Below are 17371 nucleotides of genomic sequence, written 5' to 3'. Positions count from 1 at the left end.
ATCAAGCCTCAGATAGACATGACATATTGCACATAATTTTGCTGAAAGAGTGGCAGATTCTAATTCCCTGCGTCATCTGTCTCTCAGGAAGGAGGAACTAGGTGCTGCTTTTCATTCTGGCATCACCACTTTCACTGCAACTCCTAGTTTCCTTGACAAAGACATAAGAACAGCACACCTACACTTACAGCTGGGGTTGAAACCATTGGGAATTTTGCTTTCCCTAAGCCTCAGAAGTAATTATCTTGCATCTTTTCCCAAGGCTTAAATGTTGTGCTTCTGAAAAACATAGAAGACCACCCCTAAATTCTCATGCAAGGGTATGGAGCCTGCCACCCTCTTTTTATACTTAAAAACCACACTTCATTCAAAGACACGTTAATTTCTTAGGTTTTGGGGTTCTAAACTATAATCAGCACTTCATTAAAAAAATACCAAGAACTGCTTATTCAGCCAGTTGCCATGTCTATTGCACTATGGTAGTCACTTAGTACAACATCAATAAATGGCCGCTTGTAGAGGGACAGGCAGAATTCTGCTTGTGCATGGGATAAACCCTTACTACTATCTTACGCCTTTGGCACAGGCTAAAGTTTTAATCCCCCAACTATTATGTCTTTGGAATGAAATAAATTTTTGCAAAGAAAAAAAAAAAGGGAAAGGGATAAAAATGAAGGGATTAGGTGAGAAGCTAAACTCAGGAAGAAGCCGTGTGATTTTAGATACTTTTATGCTTCTGTGCATGTCTTGCTGCCTCTGAGAACAAAGTGTTGAAATGATCATAAAAAAGAGGCATCATCTGCATCCACAGTAGTGGTTCTGCACTATCCATAAAAAACACACTGATACGGAACTGCTGAAATATCACATGTGATATGTACACCTCTGTCCATCTTGAACTGAGTAATCTGGGGTAAATCATGGTGGTACAGGTATGTTTATTACATTAACCGGTTTGGAAAAATCAACACCTTTTTTCAAGCTTTCATCCAAGCTTTCATTCAAGCTTTGTCAATACTGAATAGAAGATAAATTAAGTAAACAATGTACGGTGCATAGGAGAAAAATGCCTTAAATAGTGTTTTAATGGCTGCCATTTGCTGCTGGAAGATATACTTCTAAATGCTGCTGAGATTTACACACATTTAGGTAGAAATGATGAACATCAGTTACATGTCGGTATTTGTTAGTGATAGACTGTGACACTTTGTTCCATTTGTCATCTGCTGCCTCATTTCTCATGACCACCCCTCTCCTTTGGCATTACACACTGGGCGGCATCAGGAGGTTTATTTTAGATAGAAAACTGGCATTTTACTGATCACCAGCCAAATGAATCCTGAGGAGACAGCACATGAAGTATTGGCTTTTGTTCTGTTTGCATTGATGTGAGCACGCTCTTGCCTTCCAGTAAATAAGTAAAAAATAATGTATTTACTCTCCCCAGAGAGAGTTGTATTACTCAGTTTAGCATTAGGGTGGTGGCAGTGAGTAGGTAAGAGGGAAAAGAAAACAGCGGATTAGTTCTTGTGAGGTGCAGGAACTGAAGATCTAATCTTGTACATTAGATTTGATGCTCAGTATGAAGTTAGGTAAAAAGCGTTTAGGTCTAAAATCAAACAAATGGATGAAAAGAAATGAAGAGACATTCTATGTCTCAAATATACCAAAGAATTCATCACAGATATCTGGGAGAGTATCCCCACTATTCAACAGGTCAAAAGGAAACATTTAAAATGTTATTTATTTGCAATATAATTTAGCATTACAGATTTTTGGTTAAATAATTGCAGAGTGATGACAGGAGTAGGTTCTATAATTGACACTCCAGTATTAGCTGTAAAAATATTTTGTGACAGTTCTCTGTGATAAAGGGTCCTCTATCTTGAGCCATTTATTGAGCACATACACATAAGCTAGTAGGACATCATCTGATCAAAGTTGGATACCTGACTTTGGTGTATGAGAATCATAAACTTGCTTACGGTCTATCTGGTCTGCAAACACTTCCCCATAGATCATCCAATAAGGCATGTAAAAAATGTTTTTTGCCAGCTTCCATGACGGCTCCTCATTGGGGAAGAGAATGGCTTGTCTTGCAACACCGAAGCTCATCAGAACCACCAACATGATGATGACAAAATACATCATATCGATCATCTGAATGTCATGAGAAGAAAAGAGAGAAAGAAAGAGAAGGGACAAGAGTTGAATGTATTTGTCCATATTTCCATTACGTGCTGAAAAAAAAAAAAGGTTTAAACCTTAAAAATAGAATTTTCAGAAACAATTTCTTGTCAGTGTTATACACAGCATTTCATTTTCAAAGAAGGAAAATGGTATTCTTGTGTCCTTGGTTTTGCCCACTGTTGCTTTTACGAGCAATTTAAATGTTATGAATAGACTTGAAAACACGAACTACCATCTGGTCACACCAGTTGCCTGAACAATAAATAATACAGGTTCACTGGCATCAATAGCCCGGTCAAAGTAAGAGTTGCAAGTCGATGTATTGTTTATAACTGCCTACTAACAACTGTACTAAAGCAAAAAGGCTGAAATAGATTATCTTATTTTCTGGTACTCATTGTCTCGGTGCAAAGGAAGGAAGCTGCATCTAACATAAGGAGTAACGGGTGGCAGAACAGCCTGTTATGGCAACATAAGGGACACCACAGTGGTAACCAGTGAGAAAGGAAAGCTACAGGCTGGATGAGAAACCAGCCTGGTGATGGGGACTGACAAATGCCATATTACCAAAAAAAATTGCATCGAACACAGACACTCAGACTATTTTTCTGCATTGCTGAATACCTCATTAGCATATACACAACTTTAATTAGTGCCAACAAAAAGTGTCTACCCATTCAAAATGTTCCTGGAAAAAGTGGGACATCAGTCCTAGGAGGTTCTCAGCGGAAGCTGAAGATTAGAAAAGCAGCTGTGCCGGCAGTATTAGTAAGGCCCTCCAGAGAGCGGAGCAAAGTGAGAGCCCTGGGCACCAAACAGGTACAGCATAGATAGGACCTACTGACTGTGAAAAAAATGTGAATCCTGCATGGCCTCTGCTAAGCTCCCTCAAGAAGTTGTAGTTATACATTTAGTTACAGGCCTTTATTTATAACAGAATTATGACAGAGCCTTTTTTTACAGCTATGGAAGTCTCCAGCCAAAGCTCAACCCAAAGGGCTCTAAACCTTCCGAGTCTTAAACCCTTCAGCCTGTATTCTCTGGCACAGCTGCATGCTGCGTGCCTTGCAGGGCAAGCAGGTGTGCAACCCATGTGCATCTCAAGTGGTGGTGGCCTGACAGCCCCATGCTGCAGCTTGAGAGCAGGCTGGCTCATTTCATCTGGTGGATGAGGTGGGGGACTCTTTCAGCAGATGGATCTGCCTCTGTTGTGGGGGTACTTCAGCTCTGAAGCACAGGGAGGGAGACAGGAGATTGAAGAAACACTGAGAAACTGCCCAATAGAGAAAACAGAGGAGTAAACAGAAAGGGATATTCTCGTATTAAGAGAGAGACTGGAGAGAAAGAGACCTGCAGGACAGGGTCCTGCTGGGAGAGCCTTAAGAAGCCAGAAAGATGGAACTGGGGAAAGGTGAAAAGAAGCAGGGAAAAATGAAAATATAGAGGTACTTAAAAAAATGCAGGAAAGAAAGACAGAAAGAAAAAAAACAAAACACAATTAGGGAGGTGGGAGAGGAAAACAAATGCCTTAAAGAAATACGAATCATATACATTCCTATGTTATTCAGGGCATTCATCTTTCAAGAAAACCCAATTGAAGAGGAATTCCAGATGATTTTATCTCAGAAGGCAACCTGAAATGGGAAGCTGCATAATTACATTTAGTTCTTGCTGTCTTCAGCAAAGAAATATAGTGATGAAACCTGTATCCTCCCTTCTTCTCTAATGTTTTCAGGTTGAAATATATGATGTAATATGATTTAATAAACATAACAATTATTTGCTGGAAATTTAAGAAAATTTCTTACATGCTTACAAAGTTTTTGAGAAGGTTTGAACTCACATTGCAAGACATTAAATTCTCAGTGTTATTTACTCTCTTTTCAAGCACTTTATTATCTTTTCCCTCCTTCAGTGTGTTCCCTCTCAAAAACTTCACTATCTCAAAATCTGGTGAATTAGATAGTTGAGTTTTCACTGACTGTAATAGGCAGTGTGTAAAGCCCTTTGGCGTGTAGGGTCAAATTACAATTGCTGTTTTAACAAGGCAATGTTCTTTTCAGTCATTTTGTAGAAAATTTTAGTCACTTATTTTAAAAAGTGATAAAATAAGGTGTTTGGTGTAGTTTTATTAACAAGTTGTCTCTTATTCTCCTCTTTAAAAAAATCTTTAATTTTTTTTTTTTAATTTTTTTTTAATTTTTTTCTGATAGAAACAACAAAAAAGTGGACATTCCCACACAGGAAGAAAACTAATATACTTCTGACTCTCTTGGCATGCTACAGTGGTCGCATTTCATTCCTAAATAGAAATGAAGTAAATATACTCTTGTGCAGAGATTAGAAGAACAGTATAATAAGTCCATTCTGCAGCTGAAATTAGTTGACAATAATAAACTTGTCCACTAGCTTTCTCCTCCACTCTCCATCCTTACTTCTAAACCTCTGAAGTCCATTTGTGCCCTTTGCATATTTGCTCATAAGGCCCAGAGGCAAAACCTATTACAGCTGCTGTATTGGGTGCAATGGAGAGGCAGGTAAAGTTGCTGAACACTGGAAAGATGGAAGGAGTCATCCGTTCTCTCCTGAGTCTAAAATTTGTTTAAAGAGAAGCCCAGCATACAAGCTCAGTCTGTGGACTGTGTTAAGTATAGTTTGCTGAGAAGCTCAATAGCCGTGATAGGCTTACTCTGAAGAAATATGTAGAAATTGATTGTCTCCACAGTACTGAATGGTACTTGCAAGATGATGAAAAAGAAAGAACGCAAGGAGATAGATGGGCATGTGCTTTGAAAATAGGCAGTGCAGCAGGGAGTGAGCAGGTGCAACTCTCAGGGAAGCCTGTGCATGTTATAAATTGGGTTGGCCGTTGCACATGGGAATAAGATGGCCAGAAAACAGATGTGAGGGGCAAATTTATGTAACTCAAACCAGCTGGGCATTGCATGTGTTTGGGCAAAGTAAATGTGTCAGAGTTGCTGAGTGCATGGAAAACCGGATGAGGCATGGAAATCAAATAACAGGAAGGCACAAAATAAAATAACTTCCCTCCTTTACAAATGCCCACACCTTCACAGTATTCTGGTAGCTGAATTCAAAACCCTCTGTGTGGGTACCCAAACCTACAGGGGTTAATGATTTTCCTACGTTTGTTTTCCAGTGAAAGTGGAGCAAAGCTTAATTCATGTGAGAATGACAAAGGGATGGAAATTATTTTATTTTGCTGTTTTCAACCATTTCCCTTCTGTTGGCCATGGGAGAAAAAAAGCCACTGTTTATACTACTGGGGAAGCTGGGCTCCTATCAGCCCTCCATAATTCTGACTGTTGGAAGGTTGTTATCCACAGCCAATCTGTTTAATATTGAACTGGCTTTTGAATGGCCTTCGCTACCACCACAGCTCTAAAACTTTTGGTCATGCCATTTGTGAAAATTAGTGCACAACAGAAGGATAGATGTTTTTTCAGGAGTTTTATACATGGTGTGCTGTGTAATTCCTAATGACCACCATGTTCTCTGATGAAGACACATGGTGCAACTGGGACAGGAATGAAACAAACAATAATGCAGTGGTTCCTCTGTGGCTTTGGTTTTTTTACTTGTCTTGATGTCCTTTTCAAGTAATATACAGCAAGAATTCTGGAGTGTTTTCTCTGCTGCACTTTGGAGCTCTGCGAAGCCTCTCCCATCAACAAATACCTGCTATTACTACTGAAATATATATATATATATATATATATATATATATAAAGTAAAAATGTATATATCCAGCATCAAATATTGCTTGATTTCCATTACATGAGCTCACTATTATGTGAATTATTAATATTCCTGCCACACTATATAGATGTGATACGGTCAGGGGACAGAGGCTGCAGTTAGGCATGTGGATTTCTCACCTCTCAGGGATACACCTGAACAGGCAGAGTGCAAGGATATGTGGATATGGAATAAAATATAGAAAGGTCAGCCATAATCATAACTATTACAATTCCAAATATACTACACCTACAACAACACAATTTCTTTAAGAATCTCGACGTATGGAGTCTTTTTTTCTTTTAACTTTAATGAAGTTAAGAATTTGCAACAATTTTGCAGTTAATTAAGAGTTTGTACCCTTTGGATTTATTGTAAATGATGTAGGATGACTTTGGCATTCAAGAGAGATCTAGCAGAAAGATAAGCAATACATTATCAAATACAAGAAGTGTCTAATTGCCAGTTTTGGGGGATCTGTGCAGATGACTTGAATCAAGAAGGACCTGATTTTAGTTTACATGGAAATACTAATCTGTAAAAAAAAAAAAAGTGATTACACTGACAAGTCCAAAGACACTGAGTCAAGAACGTTATTGCAGAAAATAGAAGCCATAAACCAAATTTTCTTACCATTTTTCCAATCATCATAACATACGGTCCCAAGTACTTGTTCACTCCGAAGATGTCTAGTAGCCGTATGTACCAGTAAATGATGTTCACACAGTATATCACCCGGCCATCGCTCCGAAGTGGCAGATCTTGCAAACGGAGGACCATCCCAACAGAGAACAGGAGGATAGCTATGAGATCTGTAACGTTCCAGTACTCCTGCAGCCAAACTTTCACCTTTTGTAGCAGTTTTCCAGGCTCTGACATCAGTATCTGAAGGACAAAGGACATGGAGAGGAGCCAGCTGAGTTGTCTTAATTTAAGCCTGTATAAAGCTAAAGTAATCAGATTGGTGCTACACAAGCCAGAATCAAAGCTGATAGCCTCTTAACACATAAATACCTTGTACAGTCTTTGATTTCTTTTGTGAAAGCTTGAACATGAAACTCAAGTGTAGTATAACCCTGCAACTATATACACAACATGTAATTTCTTTTGATAGAAGGAAGAAAACCTCAGTTCTTCTGAAATCCCCACAAAATAAGAAGAAATTTATGTCTGACTTTCTATTTTTCAGATTGATCTTAATTATTCTTGGAATAGGGGAGAAAACATAGAAAGGTACTTAATAATTTCACTTTAGATTTAAAGCTTTAGATTTAAAGAAAATTATTCTAAGATGTCCATGAAACTATTAAGAAATAATTTCTGACCATAAAGATCTTGATTTTGCATTAAATTCAGTAAAGATTAGCTCTTATTTGGATCCTATTTGGAGTTTTTGAAAATTCATTTCCACAGCTGAGAACATAATTGATAAAAATAATTAATCTTACCTTATGAATTTATCATCACTCTATTTGCAAGATCATTTGGGAGAGCTGATTGTTCCCCTGAATTACTGTTGAAACTATTCTGAAAACGATTTCTATGAATAATTCCTAGCTTTCAGTCAGTTAACAAGCTGTTTGTTTTCATTTTCTATATTTAGCCCAAGAACGTTTGAGCAGACTCATGCAGTTCCTTGAAGAGAGGAATGCCATTCTTACAATTTTCTTACAGTTCATTTTCAGAATGAATTTCAGGCTCATTTCCCATGAACATCTGGTTAGGAATCCATTCCCACAAAAGTTCTTGAAAAACTTTTGTGGAAAGGAGAATTTGGGGTGAATATAAATGGGGTGAATTGGGATGAGATAAAAATGGCACGATTCCTGCTGGCAGTTTGCCACCTATGGAGCTAGGGATGCCTTGATTCCATCCGTGCTGCGGAGCCCTCGTGTGGCTGCCGCCTCCCTCTTCCATTTTCTTTCCGCTACAGATACACAATTAATGAATTTTCCTCTGATCCTTTTGTTTATAAAGTAGAATTTGCCACGTGGTGTTTGAAACTTACCTTTCGAGTCTAAGTGGCTGTTGCAGGAGCATTTTTCCTCTAGTCCTTAAAAACACTGGATACAGATTGGACACACGTAGATGGCAACAAATTCAGCCCAAGGGTACAAATGTGCTATTTCAGTTGAGGTCAGCAGGACTCGCACCCACTCACATCAGGGCTGAATTTGGCCTCTGGTGCCATTGTGGAATAAATGCACATTTGGCCAAGTGGAAGTGGCACAGCTGTAGCTGCGGGTTGGAAAGACAATGAGGTGCAGGGGACGACAGAGCACTATCACTCTGCTGGCAGATCGAGTGACACATTTAAATACTCCTTCTGCTCTACGTGCCTGCTTAGCATCTTTAGGGAGATGCATTCTATTTCTTGACATAATTAGCAAGAAATTTCAAAATTAAATGGGGGAAAACCTATTAGAAATGTGCTGCAGTATTCAGCATGGATATAATTTTTTCCCCCAGTTACAGCTATTTTTATTGCAGGCCTTCGCATGAGATACTTGGGCAGATAGAATAACTGTGAATTTCGAGTGAACTCTGGATGAAGACTTTTTGGTTGGCATATCCCTATGTCTTTGTGCCCATTCCATAATACTGTGTCTCCCTTTCCTCTCCCTAAAACATACTTCATACTTCATACCTGAACAACATTTCAAGGATAGTGGCCAAGCTTTAAGATATATCAGATCTCCATGCCTTATTTGTGAATGCTATTTAACACTCATCATGCAGAAATCTGAATAGAGAAATTCAATGGAAGCAAAGGTTTTATACAGAGAAGAAAGGCACTCTCAATTTTAAATGGAAGAAGGTTGTCAGAGCTATTGAAAACACCTGAAGGACAATGTGATCACTGGTCACAGTGAACACAGATTTGTGAGGGAAAGGTTCTGATTAACTATTTTAATTTCTTTTTATGATAAGGTCACCCATCTAGTTGACAAAGGGAAACCAGTTAATGTTATCTTTTTGGATTTCAGTGAAGGTTTTGATATTGTTTCTCGGTATCCTTCTGGATAAAACATCCGGCATGCAGCTAGAGAAAAACATAATGCTATTGGTGAGCAATTGGCTGACGGGTCAGGCCCAAAGGGTTATAGTAAGTGGGGTTACATCAAGCTGGCAGATGGTCTATAGCGGGGCTCTCCAGGGCTCCATTTTAATACTGGTTCTCTTTAAAACCTTCAAGAATGACTTGAGAAGGTGTTTCAAGCAAGTTTGCTGATGAAACTAAACTGGGAGGAGCTCTTGACTCCATCAAGGATAAAGAGGCCTTGCAAAGACATCTAGATGGACTGGAGAGCTGGGCAACTACCAACCACATGAAGTTTTTTAGTAAGAGCAAGTACCAGATTCTGCACCTGGGAAGGGGCAACCTCAGCTATACCTACAGACTGGGAGATGAGACACTGGGAGTCCTGGTTGACAGCAAGTTGTATGAACCAACAGTGTGCACAGGCAGCCAGGAAGGCCAACTGTATCCTGGGGTGCATCAAGCATGGCACTGCCAGATATTTGAGGGAAGGGGCAGTCCCACACTGAAGTGCACTGGTGTGTCCTCATCTGGAGTACTGTGTGCAGTTTTGGCACCACAGTACAAAAAAGGACATAACATTATTAAAGAGTGTCCAAAGGAGGGCTACAAAGATGGTGAGGGGTTGAAAGAAGATGAAGTTTGAGGAGTGGCAGAGGTCCTTTGGCTTGTTCAGCCCAGAGCAGGACAGGCTTAGGGGAGGTCTCATTGCAGCCTTCATCTCCTCACAGAGAGTGGAGGGGTAGTGCTGAGCTCTGCTCTCTGGTGATGTGATAAGAGGCAAAGGCATGGAGCTGCTTCAGAGGAGCTGTCTTATGTGTTTGGGGTGACTTTACCTCTCTCATCTTCTCTATTCCCAGAGTGAAAATGTACGAGATGACAATCCATTCCTGTGTCGACGGCCAGCGATCCATCTTCACCAACACTATGTAATTGAACAGCATTAAGTAGCCTATGTAGGCCAGCTGTAAAGAAACAAAATGAAATGAATATCAGTAGTCATCACATTTATACAAGCAAGCCACTTCCTCTCTTATGATTTGATATTCCTAATTCCAGTGTACCCAGAACTTTAAACAGACAAAAGAGAAATCAGAGAGCTTGTCCAAAAAAAGGTTTGTCCAAAAAAGCTCACATTAGCACATACAATATGGAATCTGCAAAGTACACGAACAAATATCCTCTTCTCTGGCTACATCCATCTCTCCAACAAAACTGTATTAATGCAGTCTCCTCTGATTGTCCTATAGTAACAGTCCTGTCACATACCACGGTGCCAAACACCAAAAACTAATTTACTAAGTTACATATGTGTATATTTCTTCCTCATTTACTTTCTAACATTCATTACTCCACTAGCACATCTCCTCTGTGCTTCTTCTCCTGGTTTGTTTAACTTGGACTCACTCTGACATTTCACATCCTTTCTGCTGGCACCCAGGCACAATCTTGTCTGGCACCCAGAATGTTCTATGTATTGATAGACACGTCCTCAACCAGTATATTGCTGCCTTAATTTCCACTACGATTCCTCCCCAAAAACTTCTAAACATACTGATGCAGCAATGCATAATCATGCATTTATTTGCCTTATATTTTCTGCAAGGTTTTGAGTACAGTGGTGGTTTTTTTCTTTTTCTTTTTCTTTTTTTTTTTTCCCCCTTCTCTGATACATCTACCTTCTGGCCTAATCTTTCATCCAATTGTAAACACAAATTAAGACTCTGTTTTTTTTGTCCATTCCGAGTATAGTCAAATGGTTGGTCAGAAAAAGATAAGATGAGCAAACTGAATCATCAAAATCACAAAACTCACAGAAGCCAAGGTGTCACACTGGAATGTGGGCTATAGCATTTCTGAGTTTCTGTAGCTGGGCTCTGTGGCGCCTGAATCCAACTTCCTACCTACTTTGCCTTTCGAACAGCAGCCCTACAAGAGTATGCATCTAAAGCCAAATTTAAATCAGAGAAAAGATTATTCAGTTCCATACATGAACTTTTATAATTGCTGTTGCAGAAAACTTACTGCACACATCTGTATTTCAATACAACTCTTTCTCGATTGCACATTACTCACAACTATTAAGTGTTCAGTATCAGACTTCAGATGAAACAGCCATAGAAAAGCTTGGGACTTTTAGGGTAGGACTATTTAAGTGGTCAGAATCTCAAAGAATGGGATTAATGGTCTTCTTGATTTGGCTTATGCTTTGTGTAGAAGTCACAGGATTCTTGCTTTCCTTTCAGTTGCTGAACTGAAGGATACATGAGAAAATTCTTTGTGTTGGCCATCAATATTTGCACAGATAAGGAAGCCAATTCAATCATGGCTTCTCATTCACATAAAAAAGAGCAGGAAGTGATCACACTGGTCCTTCTGTTTGTGAGTGATGATAGATTGCAGCTCTGGATAATCTGGAATTACCTTGGTCTTCCCTTACCACTCCTGAAGGAAACTGACCATATATACTGACTTAGGTCAGTATCTAGGTATCAGCTGAGTCAACAGGAACTCAATTTGGGTGGGCAGAACTATACATGCCTTGCTGAAACAACACCTACTACACTGAAAAAAAAAAAAACCCACCAAGAAACAAACAAAAAAGACAGCGTCACACAGCATACCTCTTAGAACATGGTTATTAGATCTGATGGATAACCATTTCACAGCAATCTTATTAATTCGGTCTGACTCAGCAGCCTTTGCTGAGCATTTGTAGTTAAAAGAATCAGGACACTAAGGTGACAGAAACCGTAGGAAACTCAGCGTAAGCAAGAGCTTTTCATTTTTATTGGGTTTCATGTGAGCTTTTTTTGTGACTGTTTTTTTGTCAATTCATATTTACTTGAAAATTTTTGCTTGATAAAACAATTATATCTTGATTTAAGAATGAAGTGATGCTAAAATCACATCATTTTCACCCCAAGAAACCAGCCCTTCCGACAAGGGTGACATCTTCCCTGTCCCTCTCTAAACCTGTAAATTCAGCCTTCCAATCTCACACTGCTGTCAAATCTCACTGCAGATACCTATACAGATACTCAAGATTTTTTGAAAGTGCTACTATACAAATAGCTGAACCCCCTTTATCTTGCTCTTACTTAGAGCTTGGGATTGCCATCTTCACCCCTGAAGTTAGTATGTGAAGAAACTAAGCAGAAGAATACTTGTTAAAAAGTTTCAAGGATGTATTCCTCCCTACATTCCCGTGGATACTGTCGTATTGTGTATACTTGAGTACACATCACAATAAAGGACAAACCTGTATATTGCAAGAGAGTTCTTCAAGAATGAGACTACCTTCCTCTCTTTTCACTGACTGCAATAATTAAATGATCAAAAAGTGAAGTGGTCCTAAGATGAAAAAATTGGGACAGAGCTGTTCTGATGCTTAGAAAATGACTTTTGCCAGATGTTCAATGCCTCTTTTAACTCCTCAAGGAGGTAGAAATGTGTCTTCTTAGATCATGCTAGCATTTCAGTCTAAAGCTTATATTTAGATAGGGATAGTCTTCATCTTCCTCTTGGGCAGTCTGTGGGATGAAACCTGTGAATCAAGCCTTTCAATGCAACAGTTACAAAAGAGAATAGAGTTGTTGACTTTCAAAACTATTTCACGACAGAGAGGAAGACAAAAGCTGTTTATAAATTTTCTTACTTAGTACTTGCAAAATATTTCTTACTGAAAATCCCCCACAATTAAACCACTCTTGTATATTTTAAGAATGAAGGTGGATATTGAGACATATAGAGTAACAGCAGATAGTTAGATGTAGAATAAACAAACAATTTTAAATGTCATGCAATAAAGGCATAGTCACCTTCCATTTTGGGCTGTGAGATGTAAGATTTTGAGGACTGCTTCTGAAATCTAGGATTAACATTTCTGTCTATGTGCTTGCAAAAAGGCAGCTAGGCTGTGCAACTCTAATCCCATTTGAGTTATTTTCTTTTTGCTTTTCAGTATAGCCAACTGGTCAAGAACTACAACCAGAATGCACCTTAATTTGCTCTTGAAACACAGGACAGCCAAGATCCACCTTTAATAAGTGACCTTGAATGAGATCTGCCTCAGGACATAAAACTGTAGAAACAGGTCTAAATGGAAACACAATATTGATTTCTTTCTCCTGTTTCAGAATTGAAATAACAGGGAAAGCCAGGATGCTTCTTTCTGTTTACAGTGAAAAGACTTTTCTGGTTATGCATAATACATATTGCAATTGATAATGAGACTAAGCTGCTGCTGAGCAGTTGCTAGATTCATTGGGCTGATTAACCTTTAATGGCTACAGTTCAGCATGTAGTAACTCCAATTGCCAAACTGGAGCTATTTGCTAGAATAAGCAGTCTACTACAGTTTGATCTCTGTAGATGTGAGTTGCTCCTGCTGTCTGTAGACGTATTGTTTGGATTCCAGTAATGCATTTTTTCTTTTAAGTCATCTTCAGGAGGTGGGAGAGAAATGCATTTCTTTGTGATTTGCTGTGCATTCAGCAGAATGATTGAAAATTTAACTGGGAAGGACCATGAGAAATCAACTAGCCAATTCCAGACTGCCAATGTGGAATTAATTGCAATGTGCCATATTGGACATATGTTTTGATAAGATAGACTTAGAAATTATTAACAATGGAGAATCTACTGTTTCCTTACACAATTTATAACAATATGACTCAGAACAGTTAAAAGCTGTTTCCTAACATTTTGCCAACAACTGTCTTGCTGCAGCTATATTCAGCAAGGATTCTATTCCTCTTTTCAGCAACTACCATGTATTTGAAGGCAGAACTTCTGCAGTCATTTTATTCCTAGAGAAAATAACCTCACTTCCTTAAGTCTTTCCCCTTAAGTTGTATTTTACAGACCTCTGGATAAATTTTTTATTTTCTTTTTTGTTAGTAGCCTTCAAACCAGTCCACATGTCATGTGATGCATAAAGTGAAATGGTTTACAGTACTCTAATTAAGTAGACTGAAAAGATTCATTTCTGTGTTTGTTTTACTTTTTGATCTCATCTTTCTATAATATAAATATAATGCAGTGCCATCTGCAAAACTTCATAATTGAAGTTTTGAGTGAAAATATCAAACAATACCTGATGTAGGAGAGACCCTAATGGAATCCTTTCCAATCCCTGATTCCAGCTGGATAGCGAGTAATTGATATATACTCCTAACAACCAATCAACAAAAGGCTTTGTATATGTAATAACTTCAATATGGCAATGATAAATTTACCTATGAGATTACCTAGAAAAGTTTTTGACAATTTCTTGCTATAGTCAAAATATATTACCTTAGTTGTTTGTTTGTTTGTTTGTTTGTTTTCTATATCATGTGCACTGTCTGCTTCTTTATAACACAGGGATATTGGACTGGTTAGACATAATTTAATATATACTGACTGCTTTAATAGTGTTGTTACCTTACAGCTACTCACAGCAACACTTTAATTAGACAGAGGCATTTGCAGACTAGTAAAACAACAAAGCAAAAATGTCCCAAGGAAAGATATGCTCTGCTGGTTTCTTATTTTCATCCATCATTATGTTATCTGATATCCTGATTAAAATCAGCCTCCTGCTGTGCTTAGTATTGGGAATTCTCCTATTTGGAATTCTTTGGGCACACTGACTTCAGCAAGCTACTTGTACTTGAAGAATAACCTAGAGTTAATCATTAAGTTCATGAATGAACATTTAAAACTCCTAGGTTAGCAAGTGCTAGATGACCACAAAAGATTAAGTTCTTTATGGGTAAATCCTCCAATGCAGACAGATGAAGACTCTCAAAGAAATACACAATATAATCTTAATTCAGTGTCAGTACTTGTCCATTCAGCCCAATCACAGAATCACAGAAACACCAAGGAGCAGCAGTATAACAAAAAAGATATCTTACTGTGTAAAACCAAAATTTGACGATGGGAGCATTGTAGAACTCGTAAATCTTTCTTCCAACAGGAATCAGTCTGTGCCTGCTCTGTACTTCCTCTTCTTCTTTCTTTCTTGAGGATTCTCCATTCCCCCGTCCCAGCATTGCCTACAAAAACAGACATCCTTATGTTTCTTTATTTCTGAAGGACAAATTAAGGTATTTTAAAAAGAAAAAATTAAAAAGGAAACTTTTCAAAGCTTATCTGATTTCTTATCTTTAGACAAAATCAGATGGCCATTGCTATGTGCAAAATGTTTTGTTCTCAGACTATCTTTTACGGAGGCAAACGCTGCTGTTTAGTTCCTTCTAAACTGCAACAGTAAAACTTCAGCAGTAGTGAACTCTTTGACTGGTGAACAAAAAATGAGATGTGGAGAACATTTCTCCTTTTGTCTTTACAGACAGAAAGATTTTTTACCTGACACAGTTTCTTATTATGTACAATAAACAAATGCAAACAGAAAACAGATAAGTTTTGTTTTTAAACGAAGAAAAGTTCGGAAGGTTGATACTGAAAGGGAACAGGAGGAAATGTGAATTAGCATTTGCTGGACTGGGAGCAATGAAGCTAAGGACTGTTTTCATGTTGATCATAGGATCCATTGCAAGCCATGATCCCATGGGCCATGAACTTCACATGGATGTAGAGGAACGACCAGTCGATTTCAGGGCTTTAGATCAAAAGGTCCTTCTACATCTCGACAGCTTCTTCTATAATGAAGTCCCAGTGTGCTCGTGTACTACCTCTGGTTGGCTTGACTTCATTGTAACCACTGAAATTCAGACTTGCTGAAGATCTACAGGGAGCTATGGACTCTGTGTTCACTCTTAATGTCTTGTCCAGCTTCAAAGAGAAGTGGAAGGAGAGTCTACATTTCACGCACTCTGAAGTTAATGCTAATAAAAGGTTTCACTTTGTGTTTAGAGTACAGATTGATCTATTAAGTATTCTTAAAAGCAAATCTTTCGTGAATAGTATTGTATAGTGGATTTTAGGTCACTGTGCCCTGAGCAAGTTCTTACAACTTAGTTTGTGGCAGTAGCTATAGATTGCAGCACTTCGGCACATGAAAGCAACTGCTTGAATCAAGAGGCAACCATCCTAAGTACACAGGGATTGCATCATGATGCCTTTATTGAAATGCTTTTCTAATGCTTTTTTACAAGTAGATCAAATCATTTTTTGTACATTTATGTTAAATGAACTACACTTTCAACATCCCTAAAGGTAAGAGTGTTCTCATCACAACTTAAAAATGTGGAAAATTAAGTCACTGAAAAAAGCAGTGAGATGCCAGACAATTATCTTTCAGTGAAAAGGTCCTTCTTTTATTCTGTGTTCTCAGATTCAATAGGTTGTTCAGGGCATTCTTATGTAACTAATCAACTTCAATTGAGTTATTGAGCTATTTCATCTGATTCTAGTACCCTGCAATTCTCAATTCTCATTTCTCACATTTTTAAAAGTAAGTAAGAAATGGAAGAATCACAATCTTTCTCTCTCTCTCTCTTTTATTTTTATTTTTTTCCCCTCTTTCTTTCTCTCTATCTTTTATTGTTTTTCTTTTCCCTTGTAGGTCTCATGTGGAGCAATTTCTACAAGTCTTTGGTCCCACAAAAGAGCAAGCTGTAATGATAAACTGATAAACTTTTTTGTCTTTCATTTTAGGTATTTGTAACATTATTGAGACTATGATCCTAGACATTTGCTCACTATTATTTCTATTTCAATCAAATATGCAATTAGTTTTTCTCACTGTTGTTATTACTGTCCGTACGGTCTCTTATATACTTGAATTTGACCATCCACCTATGTTACCCTTCAAACTTGTAATAAAATAGAACAAAGATTCATGATACAAGTATATAATACCAAAACGAACATGTTTTAATTAATTTACCCATTTAATTTACCTTTTTATGCCTGCAGATTCCTAAGCTTATCCCCATAAATGTAAGTAAAACAAAGCATATTCAAAAATCAATGAAACTTCCTGATGATTCTCATGGAACACTTTAAAACCCTTTAAAGTCCATTGATATTTTTGTAAGAAAAGAGAAAGATGTATCTACTTAGGAGAGAAGGAAAGTACTCATTAGGTGAGCAGACAGTCTGCAAGAACATGAGATGTATTGTGTATAACTATAGTAACTGAGGCCATACCACCTTCACAAAAGCCCAAGTATTATTATCTGAAATCTACAAAACCAAACTGATTCCCAACTCTATAACAAGGATTGGTTATGATTTTTTTTGGAGAAAAAAAGTGCAATAGAATTCAAATATTTTGAAAATATTCTATCCCTAAGAAAGCAATTTCCCTGCTTCTCTCTATCTCCTGACACTGTCTTAGAGAAAACTGCCATCTGGCGCTTCAGATATTTCTGCAGCTTTTCCCAAGGCTTTGTCTCTGCTGTCCTCTGGTGCCCAAGAATTTTGCAG

At 38.0% G+C, this 17371-nt stretch overlaps 1 protein-coding gene across 5 annotated transcripts in view; it reads right to left on the bottom strand.

The window, feature by feature from the left end:
- Positions 1 to 17371, bottom strand: part of TRPM3 (transient receptor potential cation channel subfamily M member 3) — a gene marked incomplete at both ends in the record, with an annotated part of 364749 nt that overhangs the window by 16782 nt on the left and 330596 nt on the right. For all 5 annotated transcript variants that reach the window (XM_079548514.1, XM_079548516.1, XM_079548517.1 and 2 more), the window contains 4 exons: positions 1986 to 2160; positions 6583 to 6834; positions 9826 to 9954; positions 14893 to 15033. In XM_079548514.1, coding sequence (XP_079404640.1) covers positions 1986 to 2160; positions 6583 to 6834; positions 9826 to 9954; positions 14893 to 15033 — 697 coding nt within the window. The remainder of the gene's footprint in view (positions 1 to 1985; positions 2161 to 6582; positions 6835 to 9825; positions 9955 to 14892; positions 15034 to 17371) is intronic.

The sequence above is a fragment of the Tetrao urogallus genome (assembly GCF_951394365.1).
Source record: "Tetrao urogallus genome assembly, chromosome: Z".
Lineage (NCBI taxonomy): Eukaryota > Metazoa > Chordata > Aves > Galliformes > Phasianidae > Tetrao > Tetrao urogallus.
Note: the sequence above shows the minus strand (reverse complement) of the source record. Positions and strands in the feature narration are given on the sequence as shown.